A 22,265-nucleotide genomic window follows, 5' to 3' on the forward strand; every position below is an offset into this window, starting at 1 on the left:
GAATCATGAGCTGGGAAAACTTCCACTGCGTATAATTGACATTGTCTGTGATACTCAGTTACACTAGCATGAAATGATTTAGCCATTATCCCATCTCTGACTCCAGCCCAGACCACTCCGGATCCTGTATCTACACATTCACTTGGCTTGCTGGGTACTGCCTCAGACTCTTTCTATATAGACATGAAATCATCTTTCTCCACAGACAGGCTTTTCCACTTGTCCTCTCCATTTTGGCGGATTTTATAATCACAGAGATGGAACCTCTGAGTAAAAACATTAAACATCATGGTACATACCCATAATTTGAGCATTGGAGAGTCTAGGGCAGGAAGACTAAGCCCAGCCTGGGCTACATAGTGAAATCCTTTCTCAGAATAAAACCAGAAATGTCATCATCACCCTAATGTCCATGGCCAAATTCCATCATTTTCCTTTTAAATACTACTCAGACATCTTAATTCAATTCAATCTCACTTGATCTGCTCTCTCCTATTTTATCATGATCAAGTAGAGGTCTTCTCTTTACACTCTTCTACCTTCTGGTTTTCCGCCCATGCCCTACATAGCTTGCACACTGCACCAGAGTGACCATTCTAACTGGTCTTGGATTCTCCAGCTTGAACCACTTCACTTGTGGAACAGCTTTTGTCACCTCCCCAGCTGTGCTACATCAATGTAGCTTTCCAACCATGGCATGCCTTCTCCTACTTGCTCTGTCCATGGTGATGGTAATTGTTTACCATCTGCCTGGAGTGACCCTATAGGGCTCTCATGGAGTCTGCACAGCTGGGGAAAGGCTAAATGTTCAAGTGGTAATGCTAAAAAGAGATCATTAAAGCTAACATTCTCCCTGTCCTAGAATTTTGAAAATCACAGGAATGTATGTCTATGTTTGCCTTTCTGTCACTCTCTAAAAAGCAAAGAGGATGATTTTTCTTTTAGGAACTTTGTAAAAGAATATTCTCTTCAAAACGTATTTCCGATGAGCTCTTTTAACATTATACTTACCTAAGTGGTAATTGATGGTGGTTTGTTGTTGGATAGAAATGTGAGATACTTTATTAGATGCTTCATCAATAAAAATAATTATAAGAAATATTTAGACTTAACTTATTTTTCTTTTACCAGATCTAATAAGGAATATAGATGTAAATACAGATCCTACTATATTTTACTCAGGGGTTTCTTTTTTCTTTTTCTTTTTGGTAGGTTGTGGGGCTTGAACTCTGGGCTTGGGCACTGTCCCTGCGCTCTTCAACTCAAGTGCTCTACTGCTTGAGCCACAGCGCCACTTCTAGTTTTTCTAGTGGCTTACTGGAGATAAGAGTCTCACGGAGTTTCCTGCCCGGGCTGGCTTTGAACTGTGATCCTCAGATCTCAGCCTCCTGAGTAGTTAGGATTACAGGCGTGAGCCACCCATGCCTGGCTCAGGGATTTTTTTTTTTTTTTTGGTCTTGTTGTGGGGCCTGAACTCTGGGCCTGGGCGCTGTCCCTCAGCTCTTTAGCTCAAGGCTAGCACTCTACCACTTGAGCCACAGAGCCACTTCCGGCTTTTTTTTCTTTTATGTGGTGTTGAGGAATCGAACCCAGGGCCTCATGCATGCAAGGCAAGCGCTCTACCACTGAGCCACCTTCCCAGCCCATGGCTCAGGGATTTTTTAAACATGTGGTTTATATTTATCTTTATTCTTTTTCTATAAATGATTTTATTTAAATAATGCAGTCACCCTTTACTGCTTTATTTATTTACATGAAATATTGCCTGTAACAGTTATAAAGATCATAATAACTTGATGATTATACTCATTGCCTTTTGATATATTGTCTTGATTGTTGTCATTTAAATACATAAATAATAAAAAAGAATAGAGTTTGTAACACAAATTTGTAAGAAAATATACCAGATTTTTAAAGTAAAAAAAAAAAAAGGGATTTTATATCATTTGAAGTGAACTTTTATTCCAGGTAAAATTTTACCTTTTTTTCACACTAGAATGATACTGGATTTTACAATCAAGTTTTTGGGATATAAGCTGCATAAATAAAACAAAAATTTAAATACACAGCTTAACATACACTTCATGAGTGCTGCCGCAATCGAGACATTGAACATGCCCTTGTCCCAAGAAATTCTCCAAAACCTTTTGTAAATCCTCGCCTCTTTCAGAGCTGCTTTGTCACTAAAGATTAGGTTTGTTTTATATAGCATTTTATGGAAACAATCATATAGTTGATATTCTTTTTCACTCACTATTAATCCCTGAGAATCTTCCATTAGCGTGCATCTATAATTTTTTTCCTTTATGTTACTGACCAGCAGCCTTTTATATGGATATACCATAGTTTTCTTTTATCTTTTTACACATTTATGGGCAGATGGGCTATTGCCAACTTTGAGCTGAAGGACTAAGAACAGTACATACCTTCATGTCTTGTGCACAAGACTGTATAGAAACATTTTTATTTCTCTTGGGCAAAACAAAAGCAGTGTTGGCCCATTACCTACTTTAGGAGAAACTTAGTGATTTGCTGTTGCTTGTTTAGTGTTCTGGGTACACTAAAAAAGTGTGTATACTTTGCTATTGCTCAGTGAAATGCTTTATACTATCAGGTCAAATTTGATAGTGTTTTTCAAGTATTATACATTGTGTGTGGGGGCATGTATGTGTGCATGTGAGCATACACATGTGCATGTACATGCCAATACTGGGGCTTGAACTCAGGGCCTGGCTGCTGTCCCTGAAGGCTGGCACTCTACCACTTGAGCCACAGCTCCACTTCTGACTTTTGGTGGTTAATTGTAAATAAGAGTCTCACAGACTTTTCCTCCCCAAACTGGCTTCCAATTGCTATTCTCAGATCAGTGGCTAGGATTACATGCATGGGCCACTCAGTGCACAGCCTGTACATTTTTCTGATTATCTGTTTATATGTTCTCTTGCTTCTAGAAAGAAATACTGAAATTTCCAACTATAATTGTATATTTTCTTTCTTTCTTTTTTTAGGTCTCTGTCAGTTTTTACTTTATTATTTCAAAGCTTTGTTAGTAAATATATGCAAAGATTTTTATGTTTCTTCATTACTTTTGGTTCATTTTTTAGCATTATAGGTTACTTTGTTTTTTATCTCAGCCTTTAAAAGTATCTTTCTTATTGTTTTTCTGGGCCTGTAAAATTTCAGGTGCAAAGTCTGTAATCGTTTATATCTTTGTATAAATATCTCCGTACGTCTTATCTTTTTCCTATTTTTAAAAAAGTTTCTTTTTTCATCATCATTGAACTATTATACTCTAGTTAGCTTTTTTTTTTTTTTGTCAACAGATCATTTCTTTCTCTTGGTCCTTGTAAAAGCGCTGCTTTTGATACAAATAGAGTCAGTAGTATTCAGGTATTTTCATTTTCCTTCAAAGTTCCTGCACATTAATACCTACTGCCAAGGAGCCACCTGATTTATGAGGACTTCCAGGGCTTCACTGCAGGCTCGTGAGGCTTTTGGAGAGTCACATTTGTTGATTCTACCAACACAAAAAGAACCATAAAGTTTTACTACTTAGTATAGTTAGGGCAATTCCCCAGATTCCCTGTCAAGTTGAGTCCTGTTAGATACAGCGCAAGTTTTTATTCTGATCTGACTTGAAGTTAGTATAGAAAATTTCAGCATCTTTTGTGTGAACTAATATATTTTTTAATCTTAAACCATAAATATTCCAGTTAAATGATGATGACAGTAATAAAAACAAGAATTATAGTAATGTTTTATAATATTTTATAGCTTACAAAGTAATTTCACAGACATTTTCTCATTTAGCTTTATGATTATTTGAACTGAGAAGTTTTTGTAGACTTGCTCAAGTGAGTAAACATGGCTGAAGGAAAAAAACCAATTTTATAGCCAGCCATTTATAAAAGATGAAAAAACAAAATAAAGCAGAAAGGTGCTTAAAAGCCCCAGTACTTATTGTGTTTAATACAGGGAAATTGTTAGTCTCAAATGAGATCAGCCTTTTAAAAGACAATAAAATAAAACCAGAACAGAGTGCCTTTCTCTGAACTTTTTTTTTTCTCCTTTGTGTACTTGGTCCTCTAAGATTGAAAGTGGATTTTCTTTTATTTTGGAAGGATAGAAAAGTGTACAGTAGTGTACCAAAATATTTTATAGCAAATAATAGCTGTCAAGGGGCTCAGTTCCATACGTCAAGCACGTATCCAATAAATGATGATGGTTATTTTCCTTATGGGAAAATTAACTTTGTTTTGTTACTCTGCTTAGTATTTTAAAACAAAAAATAAAAAATAGGTTTACCTGGTTTTACACTTTGTAACAGGCATCCTCACTCGAGGACAGCTGGCCCCCATGGACATCATCTTCCAGTATATTCACTATGATGAGATCTGCAAGGCAATAAACATCCTGAGCAGCATGAACTGGGACACTCTGGGCCAGCAGTGCTTTATCAGCATGACCGCCATTGTGAATCATCTTCTCAGACAAAAGCTCACTCCACAGAGAGAAGGTCAGCTTGAATGTATTTCATAAGTGGGCTTTGTTGATACATGACGTGCATTTATAAATCAGACTTTGTAGAATGCCTTTGGGTTACATTACTAGAGACTGGAGGACAAAAATGCTAATTCTCTATTAAGACTGAAAGGATCAGATATCAAATAATTATTCCAATATAGTACTTACTATGTGGTATTTGTCTACATAAAGAACAACTTTTCTGTATATTCTTGTGTTGGAATTCACAACGCATTGTACAGCTCAGTCTGAGCTGTGTGGAATATGCTTATATTTCAAACTTTGATCAGAAATTTCATATACTCTTTGGGATTTGGGTAGACAAAGGCCCCAAACAAAGGTTTTTATTCCTCCTCAACATTAGACATCAATATTTTTTCCCTTACACCTAAGTCCACCTACTGTCCCAACAGTAGTTCTTAACACTCACTCTGTGTGTGTGTGTGTGTGAGAGAGAGAGAGAGAGAGAGAGAGAGAAAGAGAGAGAGAGAGAGAGAGAGAGAGAGAGAGAGAGAGAGAGAGAGAGAGAGAAAGCGCTGTAACCCAGGTTGCTCCTTCTTGTTTTCATTCTTTGTCTTATACTTTTAACACACCTTAACTCTCCCTTCTACCTGCTTGGACTTCTCCTCTCCTCCTTTACTCAATAGGTAATGTTGCCCAGAGCTATTGTTTAAATGAGAGAAAAAAAAAGAAAAATATGTCACACACAACAATAAAAAGAAAGCATTCATTGGCTAATTATTTAGTATATATTTTATGAGTTACTCATTTACATAATGTAAATATGCCAGAACATTCTGGCTTTGCATCTTTATTTCAAATCTTTGAAGTTAGTGTTAATGTTAATGTTGGGAAATCATGGCCATCAAAAAGCTGTTTCTAAGGAGTTTATAAACTAAGGAAACCAAGTTATATGTCAAAAGGTCCTAACTGGAGAATGTTTTCTTTCTTACTATTTTCTGTGAATTTGTATAGATTTTCCTCACTCATTTTTATTATATTTCCAAAATTTTAAGCATATAGATAGAATTCTGCAGGTAACCTTCCTTTTAGTAATTTTAGGCAAGAATAATGTATATATATATATATATATATATATATATATATATATATATATATATATATATATGCTCCTCCAGGAAGTTATGAGTCTTGCCCTAACTCACAGAAGTCCCATAATAAATATTTACTTAATATGATTTGAATGGACTTTTTGGAAGTAGTCCAAACCCGTTTATGGAGATTCTAGTTTTTCTACTCTAAAGAAATGCCCAACACAGTGCTTGGCCCTCAGTGGTACTAAATACTGGTTTTAAAAAAATTTAATTCACAAGATTTTATAGCACAAAGTATTACTACAATAGTTCTGCCTGCAGAGTTTTCTCAAGTAACTATTACTGAGTATTGACATACTCTGAAGATTGGGCATGTACTATAAAACAAGAAGCAGTGCCCCTAAAGAAAGCCTATGTGGAAGTGAAGGTGTGGCTCAAGTGGTAGAGCACCAGCCTTGAGCAAGTTATCTAAGGGACAGCACTGAGTTCAAATTCCAATACTGGGGCAAAATAAAAAGGAGCATATAGTGATACATACAGACTATTCAAGAGATCCTAAATTTACAGTTGAAGAAGAAATACAGAGAAGATAAATTACCAAAATGTGTTTAGGACACTAGAAGATTGCTAACACCTTAGTGAATTTATGTTGTAAGATTACTGTGTTTCAAGAAAGATTATTAGGGAATACACAAATGGGCATTATCAGATTCTTGTCCTAATGAAAGAAATTTTCACAGAATGATATTGGGAGATAAGGAAGTAAAAAAGACTTTTATGAAACTAGGCTATTAAAATGCTTGTATGATGCTGGGTTATCAGAAAATGTATATTTTAACTTGATGCATAGATTTTCCCCCACGTAACTGCAAAACACATTTCTAAAACATTCAGAATTCTTCTCTGTTGAGATTTATTCTATCTGAATCTAACAAATTTCACATGGTAATTTGTTTTCCTTTTTATTAGTGGAACCCAGCAAGCTCTTTTATTTGCAGCCGTGTTGTGGTTATCTTTGAGATCTTCATTTCTGCCTTAAACATCAAGCTGGGCTATCTAATGAAGCTGTAACTGTGCATGGAGTTAGGAGTATTCCATGTAGGCTCGAGCATTTCAGATGTACGAAACATGCTGTCAGGAAAACAAGCAATGGCAAGAGAATCTGGCTTGTGTTCACAATAGCATTGCTGTATGCAATTTTAATCTAAATTGACTGCTGCTTTAAAAGAAAATACCTCTCAAATTCATCTTACTTTGCTGTCTAGATTTGAGATTTGAGAAAGAAATTACTAACAGCTTAGCCAAGTTCATAGCAATTACTCTGATGAGGTATTTAATACTTCCAAACCTAAATATGCCTACAACTAAAGAGTTTTGATAAATAATGAATTGTTTATTCAACCAAGTACTGGTAGCATAAAAATAAGAGGAGTCTCACTGTGAACTGTAGTGTTCTCATACATACTCATATTCTCACCCTATGGTAATTACTTAACTTCCAGGTATTTCTGGGAGGAAGCACAGCCCAGCCCCACAGGCAAGTCTCAGTAAAACTGTGAAGTAGACAAATGTGCCTTTCTCGTGATCCCTAGCCCCCTTCTTTTTCAAAACCTGTTTTCCAGTCCTTCTTTTCTCTCCCAGGGTATTAGCTTTCATACATGGACAAAACCAAGAATCTTGTTTCAGATAGGATTTACAAAAGATAGAGGGACTTTCACTGTTCTGTTAAAATTGGAAGATAGTTGTTTTTTAAAGAAATGCCTATATATAATACTGCCTCCTTTTCATTTGTATTATTTAGAAAAAACTTTCTACTCTACTGATCTCACTTCCCCATGCAAAGAGGTTAGTTTTATACTTTCAGTTAAAGAGAGTAAATGTTGAGCACACTGTGAGTTGATTTCACTGGAAATACTAGTTCAAACTGTGTTTCTTTGATGAGTCACTGTTTTAATTACCCATTTGTGGTGAGAGGTTGGTTCATTATGGATTTCTTCAGTTTTGACAGCTATTTGTTGCTCAGAGTCATTGTCAGCTTTGCCTCAAGTGAAAGTTTATACACAGGTTTGTTTTTGTACCAGCTGTCATATTTTAATTTCATCTTTCCTGCAACAAGCTCACATTTCATCCAAGTTTGCAAAACCTGACTGACTGCAAACATGAGTATTCTGTTGTAATTGAAGGAGTTTCACTTGTTTTAGTGCTGCTATGTTTGAATTCCACAGCACAGCTTGAGGCAAGCCTTGGAACCTTCTATGCTCCAACAAGACCGCTTCTGGATACAACTATTTTGAAATATAGAGACCAAATCAGCAAGTACGCAAGGCGATTCTTCCACCACTTGCTCAGGTGAATGCTGTCATTAGCTTGCTTAGTGTCACACTACCTGTTTCAGAAGCCATCCTCTTTACTGAGAGTATTCTATAATACGGGTATTTTCTGACAGTCCATCTCTGAAAAAGAAAAAAATCTTCTCGATATTCTTTACTTAATTTATTCTTGTTTTTCATTTAAGGAAGTATTTGAATATTGCTCAGGGCTTTTTATATCAGTATTCTTTAATATACTTTCACCTTTGTTATAAAGATGGCAGCTATATGAGGTCAATATCAAGTTTTAACTGAATTTTGTTCCTAATGTTTGTGTGGTAATTGAAGTTAACTATATGAATTTTTTTCTATAAACCTCTGAGAGTATTATTCTTTTATTATTATTAATAATAATAAGTTTTTTATTGAGAAAATAGCATACAGAGGGGTTACAATTACATGAGCAAGGTAATGAGTGCATTTCTTATCAAGTATTGTTGCCTACTCCTTTGTTTCCCCCTTACCATCCCTTCCCCTCTTCCCCTCCACCCCGCCAAAGTTGTCAAGTTCATTTTTCAACATAACATCTTGTACATCTTATTGCTGCAATGAGTCCACCTGTATCCTTATTTAAACAATTTGTTTTTTCCCCTTTCACTCCCCAAATTATACCAACATCAAATACAGTGAAAACAGGGATTTAACTATATGAATTTTTTGCTATAAAACTCTAAGAGTATTATTTTTATAATTACCTCTCATACAGTGGGTCAGTTGCTAACTTCACTGTATCTTTTTTGCTTCAATGGGACAAACAAAAAATGTTAAGGAATTGCTCTAAGAAAAATGCTGTTGAAGGACAAGTGTATATAGCAATATTAAAAGAGGATGGGTTAAATAAATGTATAGAAGGAAAATAAATGGTTGGATAGATAGAAAGATATATTAGGGATACATATAAATACCATGGTTTTATCAATAAAAACAAAGAAATGATAACAAAATTTAGAATAATCTGGAGTGAGTATAAAGAAATGTAATAAAATAGGCACATAGGATCCTTGAAGGCATTAATAATGTACTATTTCTTAGGATGAGTAGTATGTATCAGGGTTTGTTGAAGGTATTACTATGCTGGGTGCAGTAGCTTATACCTGTAATCCTAACTACTTGAGAGGCTGGATTGTTGTGCCAGACCAGCCCAGGCAAAACAAAAGTTCTTGAAATTCTATCTATGGTACCAAGCAAGAAGCTTGGTACCATGGCACATGCCTGTCATCTCGGCGATGGCAGAAGTGTCAAATAGGATAAGAAACAAGACCCTAACCCAAAACAACAATAACAGTACAAAAGGGGCTGAAGTAGCACTCATTGGTAGAATAACTCCCTAGCAAGCACAAGGTCTGAGTTCAAGCCTTTGTACCACCAAAAAAAGTTTCTAGTATACTAGACTTTCTATCTGTAATCTTGCTATTTTTCTTCTCTCAAACAGCTTGGTAAAAAGGAGTCTTGTCATTTGAAAAACTGGTAAATGGCTTGTTTAGATCAAATGCCAAGTTATTGGTGGTAGCAGATCTTGAACTAGTTTTGAGCCCTCTCTTTACCTTTCTTTAGTACCATTTATCAGTTATTGGTTTTATAGTTTTTAGATGCTACCTGTAAAATAGTTGGAACTTATCATCTACTCAGATTAGGCTAAATGATAAATAGGCTTGGCCAGCCCCAAATTTTGGGGGGAACCAGTTTAATCAAGGCTTCAGGAGGGTATACTATGTATAGATTTTCTTACGTTCTACTATTAATGTTCTGTATATAACACTTTGAACTCTATGCAGCAGTGAAGCCTCAGAAAACAATATTTTTAGAAGCTGAGAGAAACATTCACTTATCTGTAATTGAATCTTGCCTATTTATCTGAATGGTACTGGCGTATTCCAAGAGATGCATCACCCTGAACAAGGCAGTCTTCCAGGAATGGGAATATGCCAAAAGTGTTGGGGTGGAGGTCATATTTATTTGAACTTGGAGTTTTGCTCTTTGCTCCTGTTGCTATTTTATTTTCTCTGGGGAAAATTAATGAGTTAACCTCTTGCCTGAAGAGCCCAAAAATGCCAAATAAGAATGAATGCAAAAAAATCTTGGGAGCATACTCTTGATGGCCTCTCTAACTCTATGAAGTTATTTGAGTTTTGCCTAAGCATCCTGTTTTTGCAGCACCTAGGCCCTACCATACTCACGTTTTGCCTGTGTGCACTTTTATATTCATTATTTTCTTTATGCAGTTTTCTATTTTTTTGGATATACTTTGCTAATGTGACTATTGTTGCTATCATTATGATTAGACTTTAACTTTTCTACATAGTTACATGTGAAATTGGATATTTTACCCTGGGGTTATACTAGCCTTTTCATCTTGCTCTTTTTGAATGCTTTGCTGCTATTTCTGTTCTAATGAGTGTTTATTAGTTCTTCTTTTGATAGTAGGCCACACATATCATTATGGAAAAAGAAGTTAGTTTTGTGGATATTAAATGAGATGGCTTAAGGTGAAACCATTCTTTTTTTTTTAATCTACTGCCAAGTTCTGCTAAGTGAAGGTGAATGAGCAAGACTTTTTGTGTGTTTGTGAAATGCTAGAATGATATTACTCCTTCTGCTTTGGCTACTCATTATTTTAATATTCTTTAAAAAAGTATTGAGCAATAAAATAAGTCCTAAGCAGCATAGAGTATGTAGGGAATTTCTCATTTAAGATGATAGAGAGTATTTCCATGGCGTTAGAGGCATGCCTAAGATTACTCACATGAGGCTTAGAATGCCTGAGTCTATACTAGATTATTTTGAGTAAGAAGAGTAAAATTTACACTCACTTTAATTTTCTTCAGCATATAAAGGGGTTTCAGACTAAGTTTGGGACAATAGACAGTATACCATGTAGGTTATTAAAGTATATGTTTTGTATATAATTTTGATTTTTTTTGTTGACTGAAAAACAGTTTACAGACATCTTTTTTATGCTCCTTGGCCTTAGTATCTTTCACAAGTACAAAGAAACACTCCAAATTCTAACAAATCTAAACTATGAATCTTAATTATCTTTTCTTTCTGAAATCCTTTTGGATATGTTCAAAGTCATCTGTTTTTATAAATGAACCCTAGAAATTTAAATCATTATTCCTAACATTAACGATAAGAAGTAGTAGAAGCACAATCTTGATAGGGTAGCCAATACAGTGTGTATTTATTTAATTTTAATTTATTTTATTTACTTAATTTAGTTTAATTCATAAAATAATTACTCTGGAGGACACCTACAGAATGCAAATGTATGTTTGCCAAAACAGATTTAGAAGGCAGTTTTTCACTTATCTGTGGTATTCAGTAGTCTTCTGGAAGCATGCAGACACAAACAGAAAACTATAATTGGAGTGTATAAATGTGGATGAAATGAAAGGACAGGCAATTGAAATGAGTGCCACCTACTAAGTTTTTGTTTGTATGTGTTATAAAGGCAATAATTCATTTACTTCTAAGGCCATTGTTTACTTTCATACAATGGTATTATGTGATTGTGGCAGAGTCACACCTTTTTTTGATGGTGCTAAGGTTTTTCACTCAGGTTCTTGCAGTTGCTAGGCAGGAGCTCTATCACTTGAACAACACTGCCAGCCCTTTTTTACTTTGGTTAATCTGGAGTGTAGTCACTTCTTTGGAATGGTAAATGTTGAAAAGAAGTACCCATAGTAATAACTTGTCCAGAACACAGGTGCATGTTTCAGTGTAGGAAATTCATCATTGCTCACGTAACATTTGTTGAATTAAAGCAGTATACCTAGCTTTTGACTCATCATTGAATGGTGTAGCAAGATGTTTACTTCTGTTTGTTTGCTTTTTACATCCTTGAATCTTTTACTAATTGCCTCAGTCAGTTCTGTACATTCACCAGCATATGCACATGTCATACAACACTTTTATCTTCTAGAGTAAGGAAATACACTAGATTATTCCACAGCCTTATTTTGGCATCGTAAGAGTTAACATTTCAAAGCAAGGAGCTGAGGAGCTTGGTGGGACCTTGCATCTTGACCTTCAGCTTTGAGAAGCCATGAACACTAGATCACACAACCAGTGGCTATCAATCCCGACAATTTCCCTTCATCTTAATGAAACTGCTTGACTTCACCTGTGGTTCATAATGTCTCATGAGCATATTCCTGTGACTCAGCCACCACACTTCACAGTGATATAGTAACAACCTGACTCAGAGTCAACATCACTTAGTAACTACTTTAAATGGTGGCTGTTAAACCCTCTGTTTTGGACAAAATTTATATATGATACTACTGTTAGCATCTCATTGTTGTGCTGCAGCAGCTGTGCATAGAGAATTTCTTGGTGCATGATGCAGGGGCATAAAATTAAATCAATGGATCAAGACTTCAGCTCTTTTCTTTCTTTCTTTCTTTCTTTCTTTCTTTCTTTCTTTCTTTCTTTCTTTCTTTCTTTCTTTCTTTCTTTCTTCCTTTCTTTCTTTCTTTCTTTCTTTCTTTCTTTTTTTTTTTTTGTCGCTTGGGCTTGAACTCTGGGTCTGGGCTCTGTCCCTGAGTTTTCAGCTTAAAGCTAGTGCTCTATCACTTGAGCCACAGCACCATTTCCAGTTTTCTGGTGGTTTATTGGAGATAAGAATCTCATGGACTTCCTTGCCCAGGCTGGCTTTGAACTGCAGTCCTCAGATCTTAGCCTCCTCAGTAGCTAGAATTACAAGTACCAGCGTCCAGCTGACTTCAGGTCTTTCTTTACAAATGAAGTTAACCTTTTTTTTGAGCCACCCATGACCATAGCTCTATCAGGAGTAAAGACGCCTACTTCCAATACGTAGTAATATTTTCAAATGTCTTCTCAAGTTTCTGCATTGAGAAAAACAAGTCTCACAAGCAACTCCTTACCTCTTTTAGTGTGCCTGGCTTCCAGGAACAATTCCTCTCCATTGTCAAACTGTGTAGTTATCCCATGAACGTAAACAGCCAGTTGAATAGCATTTGTTATGCTCATTGTTTCTTCACAAGCCAGACAGAAAAACTGGTAATCTCATGCAGAATCCTTCAGTGTTTTTCAATATCTTGTGCTAAGTCGGTAACCTGATCTGAACTGGTTCTCTGAGACAAACTAACACTCTGAAAAAAACAATTTTATTTTTGTGCTAACCACTCTGATCCAGCCACTGTGCATTCTTTCACCAACTCTCCCTTTACATGAGGGTGAAGGGTATGATAGAGAAGTCAAGTGTGGACTTGAGCTACTGGAACAATAGAGTTGACATTGGGAAGATTGATGAGACTATGGAAGAACAAGTATGTGGAAAAAAGATCAGGAGTTTGTTTTGGGACCTGTTAAGTTTGAGTAAGCAATTCAGAAATGAGTTTTGTGATAGAATTAAAGGAGGAAATTATATATCTTTAAAATGTTTATGTTGGGAAAGTAGATCACTCAAAATTATTAAGCTGTTCTGTTTTTTGGTGGAGGGAGGTACTGGGACTTGATCTTGGCCCCACACTGCCTCAGTTGGAGCTTTACTACATAAGCCATATGTACAACCCTTTTCCCTTTAGTTATTTTTCAGATTGGGTCTTGTGGGTTTTTTGCTCTGACAGTCCTTAGACCGAAATCCTCCTATATACACCTTCTGTATTGCTCTGATTATAGGTATAAGATACCTTGCTTGGCCAAGCCATACTGTTTTTAAGAAATTAAAAAGTATTAGAAAATAAATTCAACCAGAGTAGAATGGAGGAAAGAAAACTGTTTAAAGTTTAATATTAGAAAAATAAATATTATAAGAAGACCCAGAAGTGTATCCACAGACCTGTAGCCACCTAATAATTGATAAGCGAGCTAAAACACAGGATGGAAGAGAGATAGCATTTTCAACAAATGGTGCTGACAAAATTGGCCATACATATGCAGAAAACTGAAGCTAGATCCTTATATATCACCCTGTAGCAGAATCAATTCAAAATGGATCAGAAACCTCAATGTAAGACTAGATACCCTGAAAATATTACAGGAAGGGATATGGGAAACACTAAAGATCAAGAACTGCGATGGGAAGGTGGCTCAGTGGTAGAGTGCTTGCCTTGCATGCATGAGGCCCTGGGTTCGATTCCTCAGACCTCATAAGCAGAGAAAGCCAGAAGTGGCACTGTGGCTCAAGTAGTAGAGTGCTAGCCTTGAACTGAAGAGCAGAGAGATAGGTACCCAAGCCCAGAGTTCAGGCCCCATGACTGACAAAAAAAAAAAAAAAATCAAGAACCACATCAAATCGAAGATTCGATAAATGGAATTGCATCAAACTGAAGAGTTTCTCCATGGCAAAAGAGAGCTAGCAACATGAATAGAAAGGCCCCAGAATGGGAGAAGATCTTTACCAGCTATGCATCAGACAAGGGCCTCAAAAAATTAAATCCCCCCAAAATTACTCCTCAAAGAAAGAACAACCCAATTAATAGATGGGCTAAAGACTTAGAAACATTTCCAGGAAGAAGTAAGAATGGCCAAGAGACACATGAAGAGATGTTCAGCATGTCTGGCCATAAAAGAAATGCAAATCAGCCAGGTGCTGTTGGCTCAAGCTTGTAATCTTGGCTATTCAAGAGGCTGAGATGTGAGGTTAGAAGCCAGCCCAGGCAGGAAACTCCATGAAATTCTTATCTCCAATAAACTACTCAAAAAAGGCCAGAAGTGGTGCTGTGGCTCAAGTGGTAGAGAGCTTCCCTTGAGCAGAAGAAGTTCAGGGACAGAGCCCAGGCTTGGGGTTCAAGCCCAGGACTGAAAAAAGAAAAGAAAAGAAAGAATGAAATGCAAATCAAAGCCTCATTCCAACTAGAATAGCAGTTATCAAGAAAACCAACAATAACAGATGCTGGTGAGGATGTGGCCAAAAGGGAATATCACTGCACTGTTGGTGGGAGTATAAACTTGTTCAGCCACTCTGGAAAGCAGTGTGGAGGTTCCTCAAAAGAGGAACATGTTGTTTCACTATGACCCAGCAATTCCACTCCTGGGCATTTATTTATCCAATTTACCACAATCCAGGCCACACCAAAGCCACAGCACAGCCATATTCATTGCAGCATAGCCACAAACAGCAGTTTGCCATAGCCAAGATATGAATCAACCCAGATACCCCTCAGTGGACGAATGTGGTGTATATATATTCAATGGAATTCTATGCTCCCATCAGAAAGAATGACTTGGCCTTATTTATAGGGAAATGAAAAAACTTGGAAAAAAATTATTAAGCGAAGTAAGCCAGACCCAAAGAAACATAGGTAGCATGTTTTCCCTCATTTATACTAATTCAGATGTGCCTATAAATCTAGAAGTAAATCCAATGGATAGTAAAAGGCAAAAAAATTATACTTAGATATGATAAATTAAACAGGATTCTATAAACATTCACACAGTGAGACCAAAGGAGGATGTTCTTAGGAGAGGATCACAAGGGGTTAATAACTATGTACAAATGATCATAAAAAGTGATGCTTATTGAAATGAACTCCAAGAAGTATAAACAAGAGGGTTTTTTTTTAATTTTACTTTTTGCAGTTCTTTTTTTCCCTTTTGTCACTGTATTTGATTTTTGTACCTTTTGTCTTATATGTAAGTTTATCTGATCTGAGGAAGGAAAGGGGAAGCACAGCAACAGTGTGACGAAGGGTGAACTAATTCACCAGTGATATTCACTAGACACTATGTTGGAAATGAACTTTGCAACTTGGGGGATAGGGAGGTCATGAGGGAAAAAAACTGGGAAAAAATGAGGGAAGGGATGGCAGTGTTCAAAAGAAACGTACTCAATACCTGACTTATGTAATGGTAACCCCTCTGTAATCACCTTTACAGTAATGCTGACTGTAGTTAGTAAGAGATGATGAGATCCTTTCCTAACAATATCTTCCTTTTGTCTCACTCTGAAGATTTAGAGTCCTGTTTAATTTGTCATGTCCAAGTGTAATTTTTTGTCTTTTACCATTCATTGTGTTTACTTGTAGAATTATAGGCACATTCTAATTACTACAAATGAGGGAAACCATGCAACCTATGTTTCTTTGGGTTTGGCTTACTTCACTTAATATAATTTTTTACAAGTCTTTCCATTTCCTTAAAAATGGTACAATATCATTCTTTCTGATGCAAAGTATAGAATCCCTTTGTGTGTGTGTGTGTGTGTGTGTGTGTGTGTGTGTGTGTGTGTGTGTGTGTGTGTGTGTGTCTATACATACATAATGCGTACATATCACATTTTTCTTGATCCATTCATCTACTGAGGGGTATCTGTGTTGATTCCATATCTTGGCTATGGTAAACAGTGCTGTAATGAACATGTTGTGCTGGTAGCTTTAGTGCGGCCTGGATTGTGATCAATTAGATAAATGCCCAGGAGTGGAATCCTGGGTCATAGGGAAATTCTGTGTTTAGTCTTTTGAGGAATGTCCATACTTACAGGTGGTACTGTTCAAAAAGAAATGTACTTATTACCTGACTTAAAACTGTAACTCCTCTGTACATTACCCTTAAAAATGAATGAATGAGTGAATTAATTAATTAAAAAGATATGATGAGCTAGGCACCAGTGGCTCACACTTGTAATCCTAGCAACTCTGGAGGCTGAGATTGAGGTTCGAAGCCAGTCCAGGCAGAAATCTGTGAGATTCTTATCTCTAATTAAGCACAAAAGCTCAAGGACAGGCCCAGAGTTCAAGCCCCAGAACCTGAAAAAAAAAAAAGATGATTCTTGTTTTTCTTTGACACTCATAAACACTCTGTAAAATCTAGCAGACATTTTCTTTTACTGCATATTTTACCCTGTTGAGGTCTGAAAAGAAATCTTTAGAAACAATACTGTTAAAAATTCGTTAGGCAGGTTTATTGCATCTTCAGGTCTCTAGCTCAAATAAAGATCATGATAACATATGACATCAGGTTTTAGAATGTGTCTACTTGCATGAAATACATTTGTATTTCCTTTGTTTTTGATCATATAGGCACACGTTTAATAATCTTTTATTACATATTTAAACTTTAACTGATGATGTAACTTTGATTCTAGCTTTAGTCAACACTCTCATGCATGTCCCCTAGAGGAGATGAGAATAAGTTCTGTGCACTTGCTGCATTTTCAATCCCAATTCCCACACTCCTTTTCCTTCCCTACAAGTACATTCTGATACTTATTACCAATTTCATTACATTCTGTAGAAAAGGGTACTTCAGTTTTGTCAGTACCTGGGAACTAAGTTGGGGAGTGCAATACCAGGTTTACTTGAGGTTCACTTTGTTTATGGGCCTTGGCAGTGTTGAAATGGCTAAAAAGAACACTACTTTTGTAAAATGTTTAATAATACTCTGATCACATACGTTAATTGCCAAGTGAGGATATATATCGCTTATGGTGTAGATTTTGAAAATAAAAGTTGTTTAAACCTAAAGCCTTCCCAGTGATTCAGGTTTTCCTGAAACAAAGACTGTGAGTGTCCTTTGTAGTGTTTTGGTTTTTTGTTGTTGTTTTTGTTGTCAGTCATGGGCCTGGGTGTTCTCCCTCAGCTCTTCAGCTCAAGGCTAGTACTCTACCACTTGAGCCACAATGCCACTTCTGGTTTTCTGGTGGTTAATTGGAGATAAGAGTCTCACAGACTTTCTTGCACGGGATGACTTTGAACCTCGATCCTCAGATCTCAGCCTCCTGGGTAGCTAGGATTATAGATGTGAGCCACCAGTGCCTGGCTGGCCTTTGTAGTTTTTAGAATGCAAAACTTCATTTTTTTTCCCAAAATAGTCTTCTGGAGGTGGAAGTGTCATGGTTTTATTCACAACATAAATACTCTATTCCCTCTCCAAATGTGTAAACATAGGTTTACATCTTCCTGTGGATACAGACATAGAATTGAGTGATGAGTGAGCTCTTTTCATTAACACACATATGAGATACACACAACTTTTACAATTTTAAATTTTATGCATGTGTATAGTTAAAAGTTGTCATCACTTGGTAAAGTTAAAAATCATATTCATAGCAAATCAAAACAACATTGAGATATCACCTCACTCCAGTTAGAATGGCAAAAATCAAGAACTCTAACAACAACAGATGCTGGAGGGGATGTGGACAGAAAGGAACCTTACTTCATTGTTGGTGGGAATGTAAACTTGTTCAACCACTTTGGAAAGCAGTATGGAGGTTCCTCAAAAGACTTCACATAGAGCTCCCCTATGACCCAGCAATCCCACTTTTGGGCATTTACCCTAATGTTTACAAACAAGACCACACTAAAGCTACCAGCACAACTATGTTTATTGCAGCATTATTTACCATAGCTAAGATATGGAACCAACCCAGATGCCCCTCAGTAGATGAATGGATCAAGAAAATGTGGTATATATACACAATGGAATTCTATGCCTCCATCAGAAAGAATGACATTGCCCCATTTGTTAGGAAATGGAAAGGCTTGGAAAAAATTATATTAAGTGAAGTAAGCCAGGCCCAAAGAAACGTAGGTCCCATGGTTTCCCTTATTTGTAATATCTAGTATATGTATGAGTCAAGCGGAAAAGGTCAGATAATGTGATGTCAGGAAAATGAACCCTTAGATGTGTATTTTAATGTTTTTTTCTTTCATGCATGTGTTTCTAACACATTATAAGATTATCTCTTTGTTGCTTTGTATGTCCCTCCCCCACAGTATAACCCCTGCTTTCACTATATTTGATGTCAGTATAACTTGTGGAGGAGATGGGGAAAAACCAGTTGTTTAAGGATACAGGTGGACCTGTTGCAACAATGAGAAGTACAAGTTGTCATGTCCAAAATGAGCTTTACAACGTTGTTGCGGGGGGGGGGGGGGGGGGGGAAGGAGAAGGATTGGGATTGGGGGGGAGGGGGGAGCCTGGGAAGGGATGTGAAGGGTAAACAAAGGAGGAGGCTGCAATGCTTGGTAAGAAATGTACGCATTATCCTGCCCATGTAACTGTAACTCCTCTGTACAGTATGTTCACAAATAAAATTAAATTAAATTAAAAAAAATCATATTCATAGTGGAAACAATATATTTCTTAAAGCATTGACATTCAAATAAGTGATGTTCGGCACCTGTCACTTTGTTTTTAGTGTATAGATTCTTAATGCCTACTGGCTCTTTTACCATCAGTAGATTTTATTTTAGAGCACATTTAGTTTCATAGGAGAACCAAGTGGAAAATAGAAATTTCCCATTTCCTTCCCAGCCCTATTAATTCTTTTTTTATTTTTTATACATTTTTTAATTGTAAAAATGCTGTACAGAGGGGTTACAATTACATGAGCAAGGTAAGGAGTACATTTCCTATTGAGTTTGTTGCTGCCTTCTTTGTTTTCCCCCTACCATCTCTTTCTTCCCACCTCCACAACTACCCCCCAATTCTTTTTTTTTATTATTGTGAAAATACTGTACAGAGGGGTTACAATTACATGGGCAAGATAACCCAATTCTTTTTTTAAAGTAAAAATTATTTCATACATTTATAGAAGCTATTTGCATTCTTGTCTGAATGACAACTATTTAATGAGTGTTGGTTAAAGCTAAGGGCTTTATAAACACGATCACATTTAATCCTCACATGCCAGTACATAAGCCTTTGTCAGCCTGTTTTATATGAAGACATTTAGAAAGATTAAGTCAGAAACAATATATGACAATCCAGAATTCTCCTTCTAACCCAGCTGACCCCAAAGTCCCTGACCTTCACCATTGGACTAAGAAATAAGCCACCTCAGGACACACAGAGTTGTTTTCCAGAAGTATTTTGTACAAGAGAAGTAACTTACTGCTGTGGAGGGACACACAGCATGGCAGGCCATGGCAACAGAGTGTCAGTATCCCTTAGCTACAACTCTTGCCTCACAACTAGGATGATTCTGGTTCCTGCTATATTGCTATGTGAGAATTAATATCCATGTAATCAAAGACTAAAGTATATTCAGACCTGTACATAATGAGGTACAATGAATGCTATATAATATTAATTATGGCATTGTAGAGATTTATGAATTAAATAAATATGGACAGATTGATCTTTAGAACAGTATTTTTTTTTACCTTTTTTATCATTGCCACATGAAGGAAATTATTTACATTTAAGTTAAATGAATTCATTTTCTTCCTAACAAGATACTAAAGAATAAAATTTGTCACATAAATTTAAACATCAGAAGGCAAGTTGGTGTAATATCTATTATTTTCTTCAATTCCTAAAAACTAACCTGTGCTCCTTTGAAGATAATGTTTCCCCCAGTAAGAATGCATGTTTAGAAGGAAATACTTCTGTTTAAAATTGAACAAAACTCCGAACCATCAACTACTAATATGAGAGTCAACTGGGCTTAGGAGAGTAAATACAGGCATGTAAGCCATCCATAAACTTTTAAGGCACTTTCTATTTTGTCTTGTGAGAAGTTCTTGCTATGTGGCTCACACTGGTCAGAAACTCAATTTTTTTTTTGCCTGAGCCATTGCTACCATGTCCAGTCCTTATAAATACTGCTTTTACCCCAAATGTCCACTAGCTATGCCTGATTCTCAGATTTCCTCTGAGTAGAAGAGTTAGATCTCACTTCTCTAAATTAAACTTTTCATATTTAATGAGTTAAAATTAAAGTTTAAATGATCAATTATGGGATCTTAGTGGTAAGTCATGAAGAAAAGCACACAAAATAGTTGAGTGTAGATTTATATTGCATTTATAAAAGTGTTTATTTGACATGTCTAATAATATTCATAACCAAAATCAGACTACCTACTAAATGTAAATAACCTAGGGTTTGTTTTTTTGTTTTTGTTTTTTTTTTTTGGGGGTCCGGTCGTGGGGCCTGAACTCTGGGCCTGGGCGCAATCCCTCAGCTTTTCAGCTTTTCAGCTAGCGCTCTACCACTTGAGCCACAGCGCCACTTCCGGCTTTTTTCTTTTTGCTTATGTGGTGCTGAGGAATCGAACCCAGGGCCTCAGGCTTGCAAGGCAAGTGCTCTACCACTGAGCCACCTTCCCAGCCCCCTAGGGTTTTTTTTTTTTTAATAATAAAATACTTCATCAGAGCTGTGCACTAGTGTTCATGCCTATAATCATAGCTTCTCAAAGGGCTGAGATCTGAAGATCATTGTTTGAATCCAGCCTGGGCAGGAAAGACTATAAGAGTCTTATCTTCAATTAACCATATGCCATAGTGGAGCTGTGGCTCAAGTAATAGAGTTCTAGCCTTGAGCAAAAAAAGCTCAGAGACAGCTTTCAGGTCCTGAGTTCAAAGCCTAGGACTGGCAGGAAAAAAAAAATTTCTGGGAGTGAAGTGTGACCAGATACCAGTTGAGGTTGCTGCCCTAAATTAGCCATTGCTGATAGTGCCTCCTGGTTGTCTTTCTTTGGGCTTGAGAGGAAACCTGTAGCTAAGAGTTCTCAGAGCATAAAAGATGTTGATACTGTGATTAGTCTTTTTTTTTGGGGAGGGGGTAATTTTTAAAACTGTTGTTATAAAGGTAATATACAGAGGCATTACAGTTTCATAAGTCAGGTAATGAGTATACTTCTTTTTAAAAAATGTCTCCATTTCCTTCAATCTGATCAGTCTTTTCATTAGGAAAAATGAAAGGTTACCCAAAGGTCATACTCCTAAAATGGAAAGACTTTGGTTTATGATTATGGTGTATTACTAATGTATTATAGGAATGGACTTTTTAAAATTTAAATTTACTTTCAATTAGCATAATAATTCTGTGCATCTATGGGATACACAGCAGTAAGTTAGTTCCGCTTGTCTTTGTTTAAAACCTTACTAATCTATCACTTTTCATAGTAAAGACATAAAAATCTATTGTAGTCATGTTGAAATAGACAGTACATTGTTATTATTTGCAGTCGCCATGCATTCTCCACCCCTGGGCTCCCTGGGCTCTGCTAGTCCCTTTTCCGCTCTCTGTTGTCATAGAACTCACTTTTTAAAAATTATTGTAAGTGATATCATAAAATATTTGTCTTTCTGTGCCTGAGTCTGGGCAGTACTTTTCTTGGATAGGACTCAAAAAACACAAGCAACAAAGACAAAAATAGCCAAGTGAGATTGCATTAAGCTGGAAGCATCTGTTCAGCAAAGGAAACAATTATCAGGATGAAGAAATAACCCACAGATTAGAAGAAAATATTTACTAACCATACCTCTGAAAAGGGAAAATATCCAAACTCCATAAGAAACTGCAACTGCTCAATGGCAAGAAAGAAAGTAACTTGTAAGATCAGCATTAGAAAAATACCCGAACTGAGAGTTTCAAAAGGAGAGAATGAATAATACGTCATTT

General features: G+C 36.4%; 1 protein-coding gene across 3 annotated transcripts in view; it reads left to right on the forward strand.

The window, feature by feature from the left end:
* LOC122117516 (WD repeat containing planar cell polarity effector) overlaps positions 1-22,265 on the forward strand; it is a 254,959-nt gene that overhangs the window by 117,619 nt on the left and 115,075 nt on the right. For all 3 annotated transcript variants that reach the window (XM_042691281.1, XM_042691282.1, XM_042691283.1), the window contains 2 exons: positions 4,328-4,516; positions 7,805-7,928. In XM_042691281.1, the coding sequence (XP_042547215.1) occupies positions 4,328-4,516; positions 7,805-7,928 (313 nt within the window). The remainder of the gene's footprint in view (positions 1-4,327; positions 4,517-7,804; positions 7,929-22,265) is intronic.

Source organism: Dipodomys spectabilis, unplaced genomic scaffold, assembly GCF_019054845.1.
Source record: "Dipodomys spectabilis isolate Male_0828 unplaced genomic scaffold, ASM1905484v1 ptg000141l, whole genome shotgun sequence".
NCBI classification, from domain to species: Eukaryota; Metazoa; Chordata; class Mammalia; order Rodentia; family Heteromyidae; genus Dipodomys; species Dipodomys spectabilis.